General features: G+C 40.5%; 1 protein-coding gene across 2 annotated transcripts in view; it reads left to right on the forward strand.

Moving 5' to 3' along the window:
* Positions 1-12,787: 12,787 nt before the first annotated feature.
* MALT1 (MALT1 paracaspase) overlaps positions 12,788-21,363 on the forward strand; it is a 53,390-nt gene continuing 44,814 nt past the window's right edge. For both annotated transcript variants that reach the window (XM_063077284.1, XM_063077285.1), the window contains exon 1: positions 12,788-13,138. In XM_063077284.1, the coding sequence (XP_062933354.1) occupies positions 12,912-13,138 (227 nt within the window). In that variant the 5' untranslated portion in view covers positions 12,788-12,911. The remainder of the gene's footprint in view (positions 13,139-21,363) is intronic.

Below are 21,363 nucleotides of genomic sequence, written 5' to 3' on the forward strand. Positions count from 1 at the left end.
TCCTCCTTTGACTCATGTTCTTAGTCTTAAAAACCCAGCCCCCAAACCAGACTATGCTGTGCTTCTTTTGGGAGTGGATCTTAGATGATCAAATTATCAAATAATGGTTGGGGGCGGGCAGAGTCCAGCCCTTGTTTTCCCACGTCCCTATGCAGGTCCAGCTTTGTCTTCATCTCCTCCTTAGGCTTGGCTCCCTTGTGCTGAGGCTCACCCGGTTCTGTTACGCATAAAGGAATGTGAGAGAAGTGTCTCTACACTTGTGAAGACTGTGTGCCCCACCCTTCAAAGCTTGAGGGAGATAAATTTAGATGTAAAACAGGAAGTAATTCTCTATGTGGCTGAGAGTGATCTAAGAGAAGTTATTTCCCCAAGATATTTTGAAGCTGAAGTGTGGGGGAGCAGTTCTCAAACATAGCCTGGATGACAGTCACCTGGAGGCCTTGTTCAGCCCAGATGGGTGGGCCCATCTCAGAGTTTCTGATTCAGTTGATCTGGGGTGGGGCTGGAGAATTTGCACTTCTAAAAAGCTCCCCAATGAAGCTGATGCAGTTGGTCCAGGGATTGCACTTTCAGGACCACTGCTGTTCAAGAAGAGACAGAGAAAACCTCTGTAGGCCACAGGGCTCTTGTCTGCAATCGCAGGTGTTGGGCTAGGTCAGCTAAGATGCTCTTTAGAGCTGACATTCTATGATTATAGTGTTAAACAGCTGACTCAATACATACTCGTGTCAAGCTATTCTCATTAGCATTAAATAATTATTGACTGCTTATTTTATTATGATGCCGTAAACATTTCCAGGAGCTTCAGAGCTCTGATCTATATACAACAAAACCTTATTAAATAAAACTCATTAAAGTCACTTAGTAAAAAGCTTGAATAACAGTATATTTTAAATAAATGCCCTTTTACTCATAATTTCAACTAGCCTCCTACAAAAATGTTTCAAAATAAGGCTTTCTCTGATTTTGCCTTGTAGAACAAATTTAATTGATAATTAGCATAAGGATTAGCATAAAACTAATGTGTAAATGCCTCAGGTATGATTTAAACTGGGTCAACTGAACAGGTACCTTCCTCTCCCCTTTCCTCCAACAAATAAATCTCAGTTGCATTTTAATTTAATACTGTGTCCTTCCTCCTGAAATAGCCATACTTATGCTCAAAATCTATTTTAGATATATAATATGTTACAATTTGAGCGATCAGTTATTTAAATGTTGTCCCTCTCTCCCACCCAAATATATCTTATTTATATGTTAATTTGCTTTGTAAGTATTCCATAATCCTGGAGCCACTGGGATCATTGGCATGGCTGGTCTTTGATGTGTGGTCATTGTCTACAGTTAGTCTTTGATCATGGGCTGTCCCGCCTGGAGGACCTGATGCCCTTCCAATTCTACCCAGCCTTCAGGGTAGGCCTCTACTTTTCTATTGGGCTTTCTTCAGCCACTGTAATTTTCTTTGGTTTCTCCCTTCTCCACGGTCACTTAGCACCCAGAACCTCGTGATTGAAAGGAACTGTAGAAAGCATCCAGGCCACACCCCCAGTCTGACCCACCAAATGTGTCCACAGGGTACCATGCCAAGGAATTCCCACATTCTAAATGGACAGCCCAAGTGATCTGGAGCTTTGAATTAATTTTTGGCACACAACACCCTCTAAACTCCCTCCATTAGGAATTCCAGGAGACCGACTAAGAGCAGGTCACCCTTGAAGGTATGGAGTAGAATATTTAACCACCTTTCTACCTGACTTTGCACACCTACAAAGGTTAAGGTCATCATTAACCAGGAATGATCATGATTGTCACATTTTAAAAAGAAATAAATAAATTACACCACTATTACACAGGAAATAATCATGTCTTCATTAGTCATATTTCTTTAACCTTCTGAGTCCATCATTCCTAATCCTCAAAGATTATTTCTCACCCAGAGGAATGGAAATCATCAAGTCGAAGGTATACCTGTTTCCCAATGTTTATCGCAGCACTCTTTACAATAGCCAAGAGTTGGAACCAGCCCAATTGCCCATCATCAGATGAGTGGATACGGAAAGTGTGGTACATCTACACAATGGAATACTACTCAGCTATAAAAACAAATGAAATACTGCCATTTGCAACAACATGGATGGACCTTGAGAGAATTATATTAAGTGAAACAAGTCAGGTACAGAAAGAGAAATACCACATGTTCTCACTTATTGGTGGGAGCTAAAAATTAATATATAAATTCACACACACACACACACACACACACACACACACACACACAAACCGGGGGGGGAAGAAGATATAACAACTACAATTATTTGAAGTTGATACGACAAGCAAACAGAAAGGACATTGTTGGGGGGGAGGGGGGGAGGGAGGAGGGAGGGAGGTTTTGGTGATGGGGAGCAATAATCAGCCACAATGTATATCGACAAAATAAAAATAAAAATAAAAAAAAGATTATTTCTCTTTGTTCTTTGTCCACCCCTAGGCCCTTTGATAAAAGTTTCTGGAAAACGACTGAACTGCATACACCAACAGTACAGAAATCCTAAAGTCCAAAACCTTGCTTTGTCAGTTTTCCATGTTTGTATTATTTAGCTCTTCAACTAGATCATAGGCTCCTAGAAAACAGAGGTTCTGTTTTCTGTTTTGCGTTCCTTGTCATCTCTGTCTGAGTGGGTTGCCAGGATCTGGAATCCTGAGCCTCCTTACCAATGTCTGCTTGTTTCCCAAGGGTCATGTATATGGAAGAGGGGCATATTACACAGGGGACATTGCAGGAAAATGTGCTTTCTTTACCACTGAGTGAGTCATCAGCTGAAAATGTTATGGTGGGATTCTACCTTGATGGAATAGGATCCACTAATGAGGAACCACTACTTTCCCCTAAGGCCTGGAACAGAACTGGCCTTACCAGCGTTGTCCATACTTCCTAGCTTCTAGGTGTCTCCCTGATCCCACATTGCCTTTCAGCTGCATGTCTAAATCCCCACCCCACCCCTTGTCTAGATGGCCTTGCTTCCAAGGACCTAAAGTGGGAGTACGTCTTTGTCAAATAAGATGCAAGAATGTAACACACCTCATTAGCAGACTAAGCAGGCATCTGCACAGAAGAAGAGAAATACAAATATGAAGAAAGGTAAAAGTGACAGAAGACTAGCTGAAGTAAATCAGGATCAATCAGGGGATGGTGTGTTTCTACCACCTCAATAATCCTTTGAAGGTAAACTGGCTCATTTTTCATTCACCAGCTCTATGGTCCCTTGATTGGTATATTCCCAACAGACCTGGCTCTTTGGAACCCTGGCTAGACAGGCCAGCTCTGGGCCCTTCCTGGGCAGGAAGGGGAATTCAAATGGGGATTGGGAATGGGGTCAGGGAGCAAGACAGCAGTTACCATGTGAGAAGCTGGTAGGAGCTGAGGAGGAGGAGGAGGAGGAAGAGTAGAAGAAGGAGAGAGAAAGAGTGAGCCCAGTAGATTGATCTTCACTCCCTTTCTCCTGAGCCCTCCATTGGTCTCCTTTGCTTCCATTTTTAACATTCTGACTCCATGAAGGCAAAAATGAAGAATCATGTAGACTTAGAGAACTTGGCCCCTTGACTCTCACCAGAAGCTCACCCCACCACGCGCTTGATGTCATCACTGACATACTGAAATACTCATTCTCCAAAGGTGGTGTGAGAGGCAGAGATGCTGGCCTCTCTCAAGAGCAATGACTGTCAACTTTGACTACATATGGGACTCTGCTAAGGATTAAGAAAAACTCTCAATGGCCAGGCAGCACCCCCAAGCCAATAAAACAAGAATCTTGGGTGTAAGACCCAGACATCGGTATATTTTAAAACTCCCCACATGATTCTAATATGCAGTCCAGGCTGAGCACTGCTGCCCTGAGGATTATATAGCCCTTTTTAAGCCTGGCAACACATCAGGCTCACCTGAGGAACTTTAAAAACCACTGTTGCCTGCACCGCACCCCAGATCAATTGAAGTCTCTGGGGATTGCAGCCCAGGCATCAGTAGTTTGTAGATTTCTCAGATGATTTTGTGTGTGTGTGTGTGTGTGTGTGTGTTTTGTAAACTACATAAAACATAAAATTAACCATTTTAACCATTTTTAAGCATGTAAATCAGTGGCTTTAAGTACATTCACAGTACAGCTATCACCACAATCCATTCCCAGAACTTATTCATCATCTCAAACAGAAACTCTACACTCATTAAATACTAACTCTCCATTCCTTTCTTCTCCCAGCCCCTGGCAACCACCATTCCACTTTCTGTCTCTATGAATTTGACTACTCTATGTACTTCATACAAATGAAGTCATACAGTATTTGTCCTTTTGTGTCTGTCATTTCACTTAGCATAATGCATTCTAGGTTCATCCATTTTGTAGCATGTATTCGATGTCATTTCTTTTTAAGGCTGAATAATATTCTACTGCGTGTATGAGGGTACTTCAAAAAGTTCATGGGAAAATAGTATTAAAAGATAATACAAATCTTTCCATGAATTTTTGGTAGCACCCTCATATATACCACATTTTGTTTATCCATACCTGTTGATGGACTGCTGTGGATTGATTGAATTGTGTCCCCAAGGTTCATATATTAGAAGCTTAATTCCTACTGTAACCATTGAGGGTGGGAAATCCTATTACGGTAATCGAAAGATGGGGCCTTGAAGAGATGATTAGACTGTAGTTCTAATCATCCACGCCATAGTGAATGGATTAAAAATGGTGGCCACGGGTATGGTTCTGAGGACTTTAAAAGAAGTGCACTAGAGGTTCTGCCATATGAGACCCCTGACTCACTGTAACCACCACTGAGACCCTCACCAGATGTGTTCCCTCAACTTTGGACTTCCCAGCCTCTGAAGCTGTAAGCAATAAATTTTGCTTTCTTATAAATCACCCAGTTCTGTATTTTGTTATAAGCAAAAGGAACTAGTACCTGGACATATGGGTTGTTTCCACCTTTTGGCTATTGTGAATAATGCTGCCATGAACATGAGCGTAGAAGTATCCATTTAAGTACCTTCTCTCAATTTTTGGGGGTATACTCCTACTGGTGGAATTGTTGGATCATATGGCAATTATATGTTTAACTTTTTGAGTAAGTCATGCCCTCATGTGATTCTTACATGTAGCCAAGGGAGAAGAACATTGGTATGACCAGCATCCTTCTTATAACCTAAGAGAGTACTGATTGGTAGTTAGTAAATATTACTGAATGAATTTTTTCATAAATTGCTTTGTAACCCAATGCATTTGTTATCGACACAAATTCAAAAAACTGTTATGTGGATTAATGCAGTTATTGCCTTGTTGAAAATCCCAACAAAGTGTCTCGTGTCCATTAGAAATAACATCCCAATTGTAGTTCCTTCCTGAAGTTAACTTGTGTTTCTCAGGATAATTTAAGTATCAGAGTTTCTGAATGATTTGCTTTGTAGATAATAAATTAGACTTGATACAACACTTTTTCTATCATAATGCCATTTCTATCCTAATACCTAGTATTATTCCTGTCATAATACTAGTGCTTGGATAAGTTTTCTTGAATAGGAAGAAGGTAGCACTATCCATAGGTGTGTGTTGCACATGCGAATGTCTCCCATCTCATAAATTATTGCCAGACTATTAGGCCCAAAAACCTCTACTTGAAAACTAACTGCAAGGATACTCACTACGTGATAGTATACCCTTCCTCCCCAAGGGGTGTCTACTCTAAGATATCAACTACCTTTTGCAATGCTCTATCACCCTTTCTGTAGATTGGACCATTTCTTCAGAATTTACAACTTCTGTTTGAACACAGGAGCCAACTGGCATGCTCCATGTGGAGACAGGGATGGGCAGTGAGAGACAGAAACACATGCAGTCTCCTGATAGAAGTTCTTCAATCCCAGACCTCTATGTATACAAGTCTGTAAAAATGCATACATGCATAAACATGCATGAAATACATAAATGCCAGAGTGAACTTAAAAAAAAAAGAAAGAAAAAGTTAACTGGTGTAAGCCATAATAAAAACCTCAAGATTTGCAATTTTAGTGTGGTCTCTAATAATTGATCAAACTCTCCCTTTTTTCTAATTGTTTTATGATCTTTAGAAAGGTTCCTGCAATTTTACAATCATTCTTGGCTGTGAAAGAAAAGGATAATGGCTTGGGGCACCAGCTGGGGTCAGTCAGAGGGATAGGAGGTACAGAGGAGATTTAATGCTGCCTGGACAGTGGATTGTCCCAAGAGGAAACATGCAGCAGATGCTAGTTTTGAGATCAACTAGGTAAATTCTAAGACAGCATTGTCTACAAGACAACCTGGAGAACCATGGTTCTGGGACAAACATGGCAACAACAATCCTAGTAAGCAAATAAATTTGGAGAAATGCTATAAACTGGCAAAGTCACAACACACTTCAGTGTAGTAAAGGCTCTGAGACCTAAAGAAACCTGAATAACTTTAACACAGGGTTTATGAAATTTATTTTGCATGGAACACTGTTCTTAAGTAACACATTATTTCAAGGAACTGGTGTTCCCCGGGACATAACTTGAGGAATTTTGCTCTAGAGCCAGAGAACTGGATGTCTTACATGGCTGCTCTTGTATCCCGGCCCTTCAATCCCTGTTCATCCCTCCTACAATCAAAGCCCTCTGTCAGCCACAGCTCCTTGCCACTTCCCTTCCCTTTACTAACCACTTCTCTTCCTTCCAAGACAACATGCAGACCAGCCATTGAACGCCACCTGCTAAAGTCCACCTCCTGCACCTTTGGCTCTTTTCATTTCTCCCACTTGGAACATGTCCATTTCTTCCTTCAAGATCCAGCTCTAAATTCTGCCTAGGGCTGGCTGATTAACTCAGTGATTAGAACATGGTGTTACACCACCAAGGTCAAAGGTTAGGATCCTCATACAGGCCAACTGCCAAAAAAAGAAAAAAAATTCTGCCTATAGGAAGCCTTTTCTGAAGAGGTCCACTTACTCCAAATGATCAGTATTTAAATCCTACTTTATTTAATGCTACTATATCACAGAGAACCTACTGATGATATATATTTACACAATTGTTCTCTTGGGAATAATTTGTCATTTCCACCTTTCAAATTTACTCATTTAACAACAGGACTAATCTTCTAACAGCTTTGTCCTCTCTACTGCACTTTTACAATACTCCACATACTTGAAATGCTTGTTTTATTTCTTCTTAAGTAAATCAAGTTACAAATAATGTATTTGAAAGTTTAAACAACGTTCTTTAAAGCATAGTGAGTCATGTAACCTGGCATGATCATAGACCAGTAAAAAATAATCCCAAATACTTCTTTAATTTGTCCCCTACTTTCCATGCCCAGTATCACGGCTCTTGGCAGAGGCCTTTATTTCTCTTCTTACACTACTGCAGTACTTCGTGGATCTCCAGTCTTGCCCTCCCTACATTGCTGCTTAAGCAATTTGAAAAACCAAAAGTGAAATCACTGTCCTGCCTAAAATATTTCAATTACTACCTGTCACTTACTTAAAACAGGATTTCTAAAACTTCAAGCATTTACCAGTTTTAGGGGCTTTAACATAATCCACATACCACCTGTACTCTTGGATATTTAACATCCATCTTTAAACAAAATCACATTTTAACTTAAATAAATTTGACATTACCCTAAATACTATCAGTGAAATGGCAACTTTGATTGGCAGGTATTTTTCTTTTTGGTACTAAATTAATATAGAACTATAAGATAAGAATATTCATCCATGTAGTACTTAAAAGCATCTTGTGTAACACCAATGGGGCAGAGATACTAGACTGTCTAGTAGGCACAGTCCTACAAGGATAAAAACTCGGTCCTTTGGCATGACATAATCTGGTCTTCACTGCCTTTCATTTTGGTCTCTGTCCTTTTCTCATCTGTATCCCCAGCTCTCCTGAACCAACTACAGTCTCCAGTGTTGCTGTGATGTTTATGGCTCTATGTTTCTACATATGGCTTTCTTTCTACCCTGTTCCCCAAACCATCTCTTCTTTCCACTGAGAAAGGCTCTCTTCAGTATTTTCACACTTCCTCCTTGCCATCAACACAGCATTCACCACTCCCTTTCCTTGCCTTCAGTGGACATTGTATTCTAAGTACTCTAAAATATAAGGGGTCTTCAAAAACTTCATAGAAAATGCCTATTATGAAAAAGCTGCATGGATTTCAAAATTGTTTTGCACTAAAATAAACTCGTACCAGCTAGTGATAACATGTCTGATATGATCTAGTTTAAGGCACAAAGAAGGATAAGACATCAGTTTGAAGAGTTCCTATCAGAGCAACATGAATTCTTCTAAAATTCAAGCAAGAACACACATCAAATTGATGGTGATCTCGAGTGGAAGAATGGTGAAATTGTTGATGCTTTGCAAAAATTTTATGGAGACAATGCCCCAAAGAAATCAGAAGTTTAAAAATGGATAACTCATTTTGAGAAGGGACAAGACAATATTGAAGATGAAGCCCACAGTGGCAGACCATCCACTAATTTCCGAGGAAAAAATGAATCTTCTTCATGTCCTAATTGAATAGGACCAATGATTAACATCAGAAACAATAGCCAACACCATAAACATCTCAATTGGTTCAGCTTACACAATTCCGACTGAAAAATGATAGTTGAACAAACTTTCTGCTCAACGGGTGCTAAAACTGTTGCACTCAGATCAGCCGCAGACAAGAGCAGAGCTTTCAATGGAAATTTTAAACAAGTGGAATCAAGATCCTCAAGCATTTCTTCAAAGAACCGTAACAGGCTTTTATTGCTTTGCAAGTACAATCCTGAAGAAGCACAATCAAAGTAATGGCTACCAAGAGGTGGAAGTGTCCAGTCAAAAGCAGACCCAGTCAAGAGCAAAGGTCATGGCAAAAGTTTTGGGGATGCTCAAGGCATTTTGCTTGTTGGCTTTCTGGAGGGCCAAAGAATGATAACTTCTGCTTATAATGAGAGTGTTTTGAGAAAGTAGCCAAAGCTTTAGCAGAAAAATGCCCAGGAAAGCTTCACCAGAGCCCTCCTCCACAAGTGCTCCGGCTCATTGTTCTCATCAAACAAGGGCAGTTTTATGAGAATTTCAATGGAAAATCATTAGGCATCCACGTAACAGTACAGATTTGGCTCCATCTGACTTCATTTTGTTTCCTAATCTTAAAAAAACTTTAAAGGGCACCCATTTTTCTTCAGTTAATAATGTGAACAACACTGCATTTACATGATTAAATTCCCAGGACACTCAGTTCTTTAGAGATGAACTAATGACTGGTATCATCACTTACAAAAGTGTCTTGAACTTGAGGGAGCGTATGTTGAGAAATAAAGTTTATATTTTTCATTTTTATCTTTTAATTCCATTTTTCCATGAACTTTTGAAAGTTCCCTGACTAGGTCATCTGTCTGGGTTATCTTCCCCTTTCATTGTCTTTGACTAGGCCATTTTACAACTCTGACAGATAGAAGTGAACTTGTAGAAAAGTGATAGTAATGCAAATAATTCTCACTCATAAATAAATTAATTCTGTCAGGTGGGGGTTCAATTTCCCTCCTCCACTGGGAATGAAGCCAATTTTGCATCTGTGAAGCAAATTCATTTCAACATTCCTGACGAGATTACATATTTATCTTATCTTTGGATTCTCCCCTAAAATTGTTGTAACCCCTTTCTGGTTCCCTCATTAATTAGTGAATTAAAATCTTCAACACATATTCATTATATATTTGTTGAGAGTCATGATTTAAACATTCTTTAAACAACTATCTTTTAGCAGTATTTGGCACAAAGCCTGGCACAAGGTAGGCACCCAGTGAATATTTGTTAATGATTGAAGACACAATTGATTGAATGAGTGAATTTAGACAAGTAAATATAGTCTTTGCTCTGGGCAATGTCAAGTATTTAGGTCTAGATGATTCATCATGAAGGAAATGTGTGGAATTCTAGTGCAACACTTAGCTACTATACCAAAGTTGAAATCAAAATGAGAAAATTCCCCTAATCCTTTGGAATATGGTGGCAGGAATGGGCTACAGCGGATGTGGCAAGCCTTGTGTCTGAGGGTGGCCTGAGTGGTCCTAACACAGTGGCTGAGTCAGAGAGGTCACTAGGGGTGCTGGGCATGGAATAAAGGAGACAATGAATGCCACTTAAGGCACATTACTCCTGCTTCCTTTCCCTTCATTGTATACAGGTCCAAGGATCTGCAGGTTTCCTCCTGCACTGGGTCTGTTAAAACCTGTCCAGCTATGAATAATATATTCATTTTGCCATTTTTAGTGGTAATACTCATCTACACAAATTGTGTAAAGGAGAAAAAAAACAACCTATGAGTCAATTTCTCCATCTATGAGTGTTTTGAAGGTTACATCAATGAAGTTCCATAGACTGAAACCACAAGCTTCCTGCAAATTGTCTGGATTCACAAAGATATATATCATTTTCAAGCAAGGGGGAAGAACTCCCAAGGATATTATCTATAGACATGCATGAACTTTAAAGGGGCATTTAAAAGCCAGATTTCCACCCTCAATCTTTTTCCTATCTTTATACAAACACAATGGTTGATATAGAAAAGAAAGCTGAATTTGTTTATTATAATGTTCCCAAAATTAACGTGGCAATTTTGAGAGTACTAACATACACTGCACCTTCTCCCATTCTATAATACTATTATGTACTATTATCTCCACTTTTTACAGATGTGGATATTGAAGCTCAGAGAGGTTAAGTAACTAGCCTAAGGTCACAGCACTAATAAGTGGCAGCATCAAGATTCAAATTCAGGCCTAATGCTAAAGGTCACATTCTACTATACCATTATGCCCCAGAAAAGAACCACAGGAGTGAAAATACACAACATATAATGAATACTTGATTGAGAGGAGAAAAAGACCAGTTATAAAATGTAATGTCAGTCCAGAGTAGAGGATGGAGGGTGGTGAGTAGAGTTCCTGGATATGTTGTGAAATTGCTAGATGGGAAACAGGGTCGGAAATGAAAGAGGTACTAGCTTGGGAAGAGGGGGGCGGGGGTCAATACAGTGCCCATCTGAGCTATATTAAATAAGGAAGCACCTGATCAAATTGGGAAGGATACTCTCAGGATAAATAACACAGGTACCTATTTTAACCCACATGCACATATGAGAAGCTGAATAAGTAACAACTTGCATACGGGAGACCTAGAAAAAAAAGAAGTCTGTTGGATCTAAACTGAAAGGTAGGATTCCAATAAAGACTAGAAAACTTGATTTCCATAATTGGCACATGCTGGTAATAGACTCAGAAAATATTTGTTTGATGATTGAGTACAAAAGAGGAAGGCACTAGAAGTGATCGGGAAAGGCTTATCAAGCCAAGCTGAGTATGAAACAGGCGCTTGTATATGCGAGGGTAATAGCCAGCATTTATTATCTACTATGTGCCAGTCGCTGAGTTAAGTGCTTTGCTTACATCAGCTCCTTTAATTCTGGCAACAACTCTATATAAACTATATTTACAGTCCCTCTTTAACAGATAAGGCAGAAAAATTAAGTAACTTATTCAAGGTCATGAAACTTGAATCATCAGATCTTTCTGGATCCAATGGTTATTCTCTTAGCCATTATACTGCAGTCTAAACTCTGAACTTATACGGGAGTGACAAAGTTTAGCGACTGCTTGTGCTAGAATGTGGTGAAGACTGCATAGGGCACCAACCTCGCCAAAAGGTAGTGAGAATTTGGGTGTCCAGATTATTGCTACAGAAAATCCTGCTGCTTTTGGTGATAAAAAGGACACAAGAAATTGGGCCGGGAAGCTTTGTGTCTCAGGGCTTCCTGGCTAATCACACTTCATGAATTGCTTGCTTTTGTCCCAAACTAATGTATTTTTCAATGGAATAATGGCGTTGGATATTGGTAAGATTGGGAAAGAGAGCTCGGGTATAGTCTTCACCTATTCCTCTATTCTGGATCATTCCAGGGAAGGGCATCCTGTATAAGGTTTGCTTGCTTTGATTATGAAGATTGTGGGTTGCAGTCTGACCCAGAGTAAACCAGATGATTCCTGCTAAAAAAAAAAAAAAAAAAAAAAAAAATCAGTAATTTCCAAGATCTGATAGCCTTAAATACACCACAGCTCAGTTTTTGAAAGTAATTTTAAAAGTCTAGGCAGAGATTTCAGCCAATTCTTACGTAAGTATCTGGATCTCTAGCACTACTTCCCTTTGTCAATGCCATGCACATCTAACCCTAAAACAGGAAGCGTCCGCCGAGGCTGCCCAACGCGGAGTGCTGGTGGCGTCGCCGGGCTCACGCAAGTCCCTGAGTCAGCTGAGAGCGGTCCCTGGAGCAGGCGGGTGGGGCGGGCGACCGAGAGCCGCGTGCGCCCTCTCCAGCGTGAGGCAAGCCTCCTCCCACGGCCTCGGGAAGCCCCGACGCCGCAGGCTTGCCGCCGTAGAGGAGCCGCCAGGGCGTAGTTCCTCCACCGCTTCCTCCTCCAGCAGCATCCGTCGCCCCTTCCTGCTTGGCAGAGCCGCCACCTTCCAGATTTGAAGCGCGCGCCACGGCGAGCCCAGCGGCGACGGGGGAGGAGCAGGCGCGAGGCCGCACGCACGCGCGCCCGGGATGGCCGGCCCGCCCCCGTAGGGCTCCGCCCCCTAGAGACCACGCCCCTCGCGCAGCTGGCGCGGCCGGCCAGCCCGGCTGCGCCCGGCAAACCTGTCTCGGCGGGGTGGGGAGCGGAGCTTCCTCCTGCGAGCGCAGCGCAGCGCCTCCCGATTTGCCCTTCCGCCCCTGCCTCCTCGGTGTCGAGGCGAGCGGAAGGTGCGCCCGAGCCGAGGCCCGCGACGCAGCCGGAGGGAGCAGCGGCGGTCCGGGTCGCCGGCGCGGGCCATGTCGCTGTGGGGGGATCCGCTGCAGGCCGCGCCGCCCCCGCCCTCGCAGCCGCCTCCGGCCGCGCCCTCGGGACCGCCGCTCGCCCCTCCGGCCGGCGCGACCCTCAATCGCCTGCGGGAGCCGCTGCTGCGGAGGCTCAGCGAGAGCTTGGACCGGGCGCCCGAGGGCCGGGGCTGGAGGAGGCTGGCCGAGGTGGCGGGGAGTCGGGGGCGCCTCCGGCTCAGGTGAGCCCCGGGGGCCGGGCCGCGGCACGCGGGGCGGACGGGCCGGGGCGCGCGGACGAGCCAGGTGGGCTCCGGGGCGGAGGCGTGCACACTGTCCGGTGGGGCTGCAGCGCGTCGGGGGCCTAGCGGGGCCGTGCAGGGACGGCTGGTGTGAAAGGAGCAGTGGGAGAAAGGAGGCGGGGAGAGCCCGAGCCCAGCCAAGTCCTGGGAGTGCGAGTCGTTCGCGGTGGGACCCCGAGCTCTGGAAGGGGGAGGCTGAATGGCACAGCGGCACCTTCACACCTCCTACCCTCCAACCTTTGAGCTGAACGAGGGACGTCGAGGTTGACCACTGAGCATACTGGGAGAAGGAAAGCTATGTGCAGACCATTATGATAGGGCAGCAATTCTAGAAGACTTAACCAAAAGAAGGTCTTTTGCATTTTATGGACACAGCCCTAGAAGACCTAAGGAAGGTCGGGAAGAAGTGCAGGAAAGACGTAATGAAAGAAAAGGGTTGGGGTCCAGGAATTCGTGAAGGTTTTGAAGGATGGTGGGAAAGACTGAAACTAAACTCACCATCTTCCTCCATCCAACCAAGTTACCCAATGCTCTTCTTGACTTCACCATGAGCATTAAACTATGAGTAAAACTATTTATCTTATTATCGGGCTTGGAACCCATATTAGTGGTTCTTGAAGTTTTTGTCTCAGGATTCTTCACACTCTTAGGAATTATTGAGGACCCCAGAGAGCTTTTATGTTGGATTATGTATTAGATACATATAATATATACTGACATTTACCACATTTGAAATTAAAACCAAGAAATATTTATTTTAAAAGAATAATCCATTACATGGTATTAGAAATAACATTTTTGTGGAAAAACAAACTTTTCCAAAACAAAACAAAAAAATTAACTATTAAAGTGGCATTGGTTTTACCAATTAAATCCATTTAGATTTAAAGAGATTAAAAATCTCTTTAATGTCTTGGCTTAATCACGGAGCCGGATTCTTTTATGTGCTTCTACATTCAGGCTGTTGCAATGTCACAGTTATGGAACACTGGAAACTCCAGTGTACACTCCTAATAATGTTTGAATGAATGGAAAAGGTAAATAAGTTCTAAATGTTATTATGAAAAATGGTTTTGACCTTGTGGACCCCCTTGAAAGAGTCTCAGGAATTGCACTAGGGGTACCCAGACCACACTCAGAACCACTACTCTATATCGTTGTTATGATTTTGGTCTGCCTTTGAACCCTGTAGCAGTTTTTAAACTTCTCAGATGACTAAACTTTGTCTTGTACTATAATTATTTGTACACATCTTTATAAACTCCTTAAAAATGTGAACCATCTCAATATTCTGTGTTATGCGTAGAATCTATCAGTACTTGTTGAATTGGCAGGGGAGGCATTCATTCAAAATTGTCTTTATTGAGTACCTATTTTTTGCTAGGAGTTCCAGAGGATAAAAAGTTGACAGATATTTAGTTCCTTTTCATAAGGGCTTATTTAGTAATGGACTATTTGGGGTCATTACTAATAACCTATGAAATGCTATGTTGGGTGTCAATAACAATAATGGGTTTTTATCATGTATTGAGCACATAATATATACTAGACAACGTACCGTTTACATGCATTTACTTTAACCCTCCCAACAACCCTGAGTTTCAGAGTTTGAGGTGAGGCAAAGAGTAATGATGATTTGGGATTACTGCCTGTACAGAGGAGTAGTGATATGAGAAGAGAACCAAGAAGTGGTAAACTAGCAAAATCGAGCAGATAGATGGCATTTTTTTTCTGTTCTAGGAAAAATATATTGGGTTTTTGGTTGTGCAAAGGAAATCCAAAATACTATTATGGTAGGTCCATAAATTTCTGAATTTCTAGACTTATAATGTAAAAGTTGTCTTCTTGGGGGCAGAGCTCCAGGGTATTATGGTGTTAACTAGTTCTCTGGTTAGGGTAGGTTCTGGGCTTCCTGAAGAGAGCCTGGCACCCAGTATCCCTACTTGGTGATGAAGGAGAGTGGAGTCAGTGAGGCCCTGCCAGGGAGGAAGCTTGGCTGGTAGAATCTAAAAGTAGTGGATACCTAATGTCAGGTGTTGTGTTTTCTTCCCCACACCTTCAGTCAGGTTTTGTTAAAGGCTACAGAATGGCATTCTCTTTCTTTCCAGAAGTAATGGGAAGGCTTGGGGCCACTTTTCATGGAGTAGTGTAGAGAGAAGGGCAGGCTCAGCACTGAAGGCGTGCATTTGTGGACTCTGAGAATTCAAGGTAGGAAGTCTGATGAGAGACGGGGGTTTCATCAGTCTTTCAGGACAGCCAAGGGTAGTTCTGGATAGATTGGTTGGGTTGGAATGGGAAGGACTGGAGAATTGGGGAACATTAAGCTCATATACCAGTTGAGATCAGAAGAATCAAGCTGACATAAAAATGGTTTGCACTGGGAACCTGGGGGCTGGGGAATGATAAGTGAGGGTGAGGGTCAGCCGGTGATGCTTACTCTGTTTAAAACAACAAAAAAAAGTTATTGTAAAGTGATTTCGTTGTGATGGGAGAAGAGCATCTGTGCTAGTAGAAGGTCCTAAAGGTATTTTTCTCAAACTGTAGTGTGAGAGTGGACAGGTCCCATGAGAATATGAAGTCCTTTTCTCAGAGTTGCTGGATCCACAGCCCTAAAATCTCAAAAGGTTGCCTGTTCTGTTTCATTTTCTTCCCTTCACTTTTCTGACTTTTTACGTCTTTTCTCAACTAGATGACAATTACTTAATAATAAAAATAAGCCACAAGAAAAAAGTCCATTCAGAATGGTCTACCAGGGATTAAGAATAATGGTGCATGTTTTCAGATGGTTGCTGATGACTCAGAATAAATCTTTGCATATACAAGTGGGCCCTCCAGGTCCATGGGTTCCTCATCTGTGGGTTGCACATGTGTGGATTCAGCCAACCCCAGAGTGAAAATATTCGGGAAAAAAGAAAAAAAAAAGGATGGTTACTTTTGTACTGAACATGTACAGACTTTTTTTTTTTTTCTTGTCATTATTCCCTAAACAATACAGCATAACTATTTATATAGTATTTACATTGTATTAGGTATTATAAGTAATCTAGGGATAATTTAAAGTGTGCAGAAGGATGTGCAAAGGTTATATGCAAATACTGCACTGTTATATCAGGGACTTGAGCATCCATGGATTTTGGTATGAGGGGGAATGTGCTGGAACTAATCCCCTACAGATACCAAGGGACAACTATAGTTTCTCACAACCATGTGCATGTAGGAATGCCCTATAAACAAACTTAGCCCTAATTCCATTTCAAACTGATGAAATAATTGGACGTCCTTGCTGTCAGTATAGATAGTCAAAGATTCTGAATGTCTTGCCCAAGCTATGTGAATTATATGATGGTGTGGAGCATCTGAGCCCTGAGGATGGCAGAGCTTTCAGGAGGCTCTAAAATGCTGCCTGAATTCCATTAAGCAGGGAGCTTATAATAGGTGGAACTATGGAACATGAATACCCAAGAAAAACAGTCAGTCATTGCATACCTGCTGTATAGAAGGTGCTCTTTTAGCTGCAGAAATCCTGCTCTCAAGCAGCTTATAATAGCAATGAGACGTGTGTAAAAAGCTCTAACAAAAGGTTTCCCCTTCATCTCTACCTCCTCAGTCTCTGAATTTTGAAGTGCCTTAGCACTCAGGCTTTGTATTTCTTTATCTGTGCTTCCTTACCTAATCTCTTTCTTGGTGTTGTCATGCAGTTTCATGGCTTTACATATGTTTAGGTTGATTACTCCCAATTACTGTCTCCAGCCCATTTCTCTGCTGTGGACTCCCAGATTCATATATGTAGATGCCTCTTTGCCATCTCCTCTTGAATGACTATTAGATGTTTTAAATGTAACCTGTCCAAAGCTTAACATGTCTTCCCTCATAAACTGCTTTCTCTCAGTTTTCTGCATCTCAGTAAATGGCAGCTGCATCCCTCTAGTTGCTTAGGCCAAAAACTTCAGAGTCATTTCTGACTCTACTTTTACACATGGCATCTTTTCTTGTCAGCAAATCCTGTCTGCTGTACCTTCAGTATATGTGTAGAATCCAGCCTCCGTTGCTACCACACTAGATCAAGCCACCATTGTCTCCCGCCTAGGTTATTCCAGTAGCCACTTAAGGTTTCTCTCCTTCGTCATGGTCCCAACCCCCAGTCTGTTCTCAATCTAGCAGTAAGAATGATTCTTTTAAAACATTTAATCAGATCTTGTCCCTCCTCTGCTGAAAAACCTCCAATTGCTTTTCCATCTCAGAGTAAAAACACCATTGAGTTACCTGTTAACTCTTGGACCCTCTGTCCTGTTATTATCTCTTCTTTCTTTCTACTCTAGTCACTCTTGCTTTCTTGTTTTTCCTGGAACACAGTAGCGTCTTTGGACTTGCTGCTTACTCAGGCTGAGATGTTCTCCACAGATCATCACATGATTTCACCTTTTCAAATGTTTGCTGAAAAGTCAGCTTCTTAGTGGTGTCTTCTCTGATCATAGTATTTAAAATTACCCCTGCATCTGCTTCAGCCTTACCTATTCCCCTGCTTTGCTTTAGTTTTCTCCAGAACACTTACAGCCATTGGATGAATGGAGATACACACACACACACACACACACACACACACACACACACACACACACACACACGGAGATATCTCCGTGTGTGTGTGTGTGTGTGTGTGTGTGTGTGTGTGTGTGTGTGTACATATCTGTCTCTCGCTTCTAGAATAAAAAAATCCAGGAGGATAGGGAATTTTGTTTTGTTTGCCACTATGTCCTCAGTGCCTGTAAAAAATGGTTGGTCTGTTTTCGATGATTAACAGATAGGTTGAATTAATGATAAAGATTCCAAAATGTAAATGTACCAAGAGGAGAGGCAGAAGAACCTAAAAGTAGTGCTATGGGCTGCACTCTAAAGGGTGTATAATATGTTGCATTGATTACATATTTTTAAAAGTAAAGATAAAAATTTATTTTTTAGAAAGCGAAGCTCATTTGTTTCAGTGACAAATTAAGTCAAAAATTGCACATTAGGGCTCGTTGAAACCACTTCAAAGCACAGTCTTACAGGAATGTAACTAAAAAAAGAAAGAAATAAAAGTTTGGTATGTGTAGGCATCATCTTAGCCGAAAGCCAGTACCAGCGTGGAAAATCAGTAAAACGAAAGGTGATATAGAATCTTGTTTTTCTCCTGTGCCTCTTGTATTGGAAGAGAAATTGTCTACTTCAGTTTGATCTTTGTTCTTTTATGGGAAAAAGTCAAATTGTTGTTAGTTTTCTCTATTTCATTAATTAAAGCATCACTTGGTTGCATTCTGTGAGATAGCTTCTTAATTTAATGTATCAGATTCTGGTAAACTTCTGAATCATAAAAAATTTTATTTAGCGTTCATCCTTATTTTTATAAATCTTATATGCTAGTTATTTGCAAAATTAGTAATCCTTATATTGTTTCTAATACAGGTTCCTTGACTTGGACATTTCAGGGACAAGTAAAAGAAAATTTTACAAAATAGGAACACCAACAGGCATCTCCAGTTTTTTATTGTTGTTGCTATTGTAGTCACCATTATTTCATAAAAGAAAGGACAGCACTTAAAAATAGGGAAGACAATTTTAGAATGAAAGACAGTCTTGTTGTCCTTATTTTTATTATTTTACCTTGGGCTTCAGACTGGTCTGCAGTCCAGAATTTGGGAACAGTTGATCTGTAATATAATGACTCACATTTAACAATAATCGTGTATTGAATAAAATACAAATTTAACTAGTATACTTAGAAAAGAATACTTAGTAAATATAATGGTCACAGGAGGCCTTGGAGAACATTATCAGGTTGTCACAATAGTAGTTACACAAAAAAATTTTAAGGAAAAGCTAAAATAGGTTCAGAAATAAACGTAGTAAAGAAATTAACCTTAGTATTCGTTTAATATTCCCATTTTTTAATTACATAATAAGAGCAAACCTTTATTGAGTACTTATTACCTGCCAGGTATTGTGCCTAGCACTACTTACATGGATCATCTAATTTAATTCTAAATTGGATTCAAATTAAATTAGAATTAACTCTATGAGGTAGATAATATTACTATTGAACTTATTTTGATTGGATGCATTTTTTTCTATATGAGATAATCAACCTTATCACAGAACTATAAATCTTGGATGACAATATAAGTGCTGTGGCAGCATTTTAATAAAATTTTAACCTGAATGAATGAGGATTAAGAATATTTCAAGTAATAAATCTTTCTAACGTCGATTCTGCCACAGCAATGGCACTGTTTGACCTCTTCCACCTATCCAGGCTTCCAGCCTTTTCAATTATGATTGAAATTCATCCAATAATCATTCAATTGCAAAATAATATGGGCAAGACAGAATTTCAGGTATTGAGGATATATATACATATATATTAGATGGGGATTCTGTTTTCAACAAGTTTTCTGTAATCTAGTTAGAGAAGATATGCTCACAAAGAAAAAGCTCATAGTTTTAAGGCAAAATTATGTCAGATAAAACATAGAACATAGATCTGCAAACAGCTGCCCATGGGCCAAACACAGATTGCTGCCTGTTTTTATACAACCCATGAGCTAAGACTGGTTTTTTTATTTTAAAAATTGTAAAACCACCACCACAACAAAAAAAAACATAGCAAAGAAGAATATGCGACAGAGACTGTATGGCCCATAATGCCTAAAATATGTACTCACTGACTCTTTAGAGAAACAGTTTGCCAACTCCTGGTCTATAAGATAAGCCAGTTAGGAGATTGTCTATAGTATGTTTGGTGGGCTGGTGTGGTCTGAGAGGACCTCACAGAAAAGCTAGAGTTTACATTGTACTGTAATTCGAATTGGCAGAGAAAGGAGAGGTGTCTGCAAAGATGGATGGGGTTCAAATTCTACAATATACCAAACAGATGATCTAAACGCTAGTTGGCCATTGTTGTTGGTTATGTTTCTTTGGGAAGGTTTTTGGGTTTTTTTGATTGTTTAGTTTTTACTGTATTTTTTTTCTTCCCTTGCATGTTTCATACTTGCACTTTCCCCTTCTATAAAATGATTAAAGTCCCTATTGTCCCATTATTTATGGCCTTCTACAATCTGATCTTAATCTGTTTTTCTAACCTTGTGTTCTACTGGACACAGTAACATGGAAAAGGAAATCATATACGTATGTTAAACACTGGTACTAAAAAAAAGAATGGTTTTAACAAAAGACAATAAGACAGAGTGTAAAGATTCTTTAGAGCAGAGGTTAGCAAGCTATTTCTGTAAAGGGTCAAATAATAAATATTTTTGGCTTTGCAGGCCAACCGTTTAACTCTGCTGATATAACAGAAAGCAGCCATAGACATATGTAGATGAATAAATGAATGAGTGTAGCTGTGTTCCAATAAAACTTTATTTACAAAAATCAGGTGGCTGGACACATTTGGCCCACAGACCATAGGGTATTTCTAGGCACTTAAAAGTACTTTAAATGTCAATAGCACTGATTCTCTCTTTAAAAATATACCTTTTGAAAATAATTGAAAAATGAGTGCACATAGTAAAACATTGAACAGTACAAAAGGGTTTATAGTGGAAAGTCATCCGGCTGTGAACTCTACTCTCCTATATCCCCTCTCTAAGGCAACCAGTGCTACCAGTTTCTTGGCTATCTTTTTAAAGTTACTCTGCATTTATAAGAATACATACATATATTCGTGGTTATAAAAATAGTAGCGTAAAGAACATACACTATTCTGTATCTTCTTTTTCATATGAATACACATGTAGACATACTACCTTGTTGATACAAATAGTGTATTATACACACTTTTGTAGGTTAATTCTTTGATTTTTCAATATGTCTCAGAGATATATGCCTCTGCCTTAGTTTTTTTTATGAATTTGCAGTATTTCGTTTGATGTACATGTAATAATTTATTTAACTAGTCATTTTGGATATTTTAAGTCTTTTTCAATTGCTGACTTTATAACATTGATTTCTATCCAGTGCCATATCTGAGACATTAGCATCTCTTTCTCTCAATTCAGAGTACTACTCACACTGTTTATATATGTGCATGTGCCATGATTTAAGATACTTTGGCTCCCTGATGGAGTGAGATCGTATTCCTTTCACTCAGCAGGCAGCAGAATCTAGCCAGCTAGGGCCTTCATTTTGGGTCA

Source organism: Cynocephalus volans, chromosome 13, assembly GCF_027409185.1.
Source record: "Cynocephalus volans isolate mCynVol1 chromosome 13, mCynVol1.pri, whole genome shotgun sequence".
In the NCBI taxonomy this organism is placed as follows: Eukaryota; Metazoa; Chordata; class Mammalia; order Dermoptera; family Cynocephalidae; genus Cynocephalus; species Cynocephalus volans.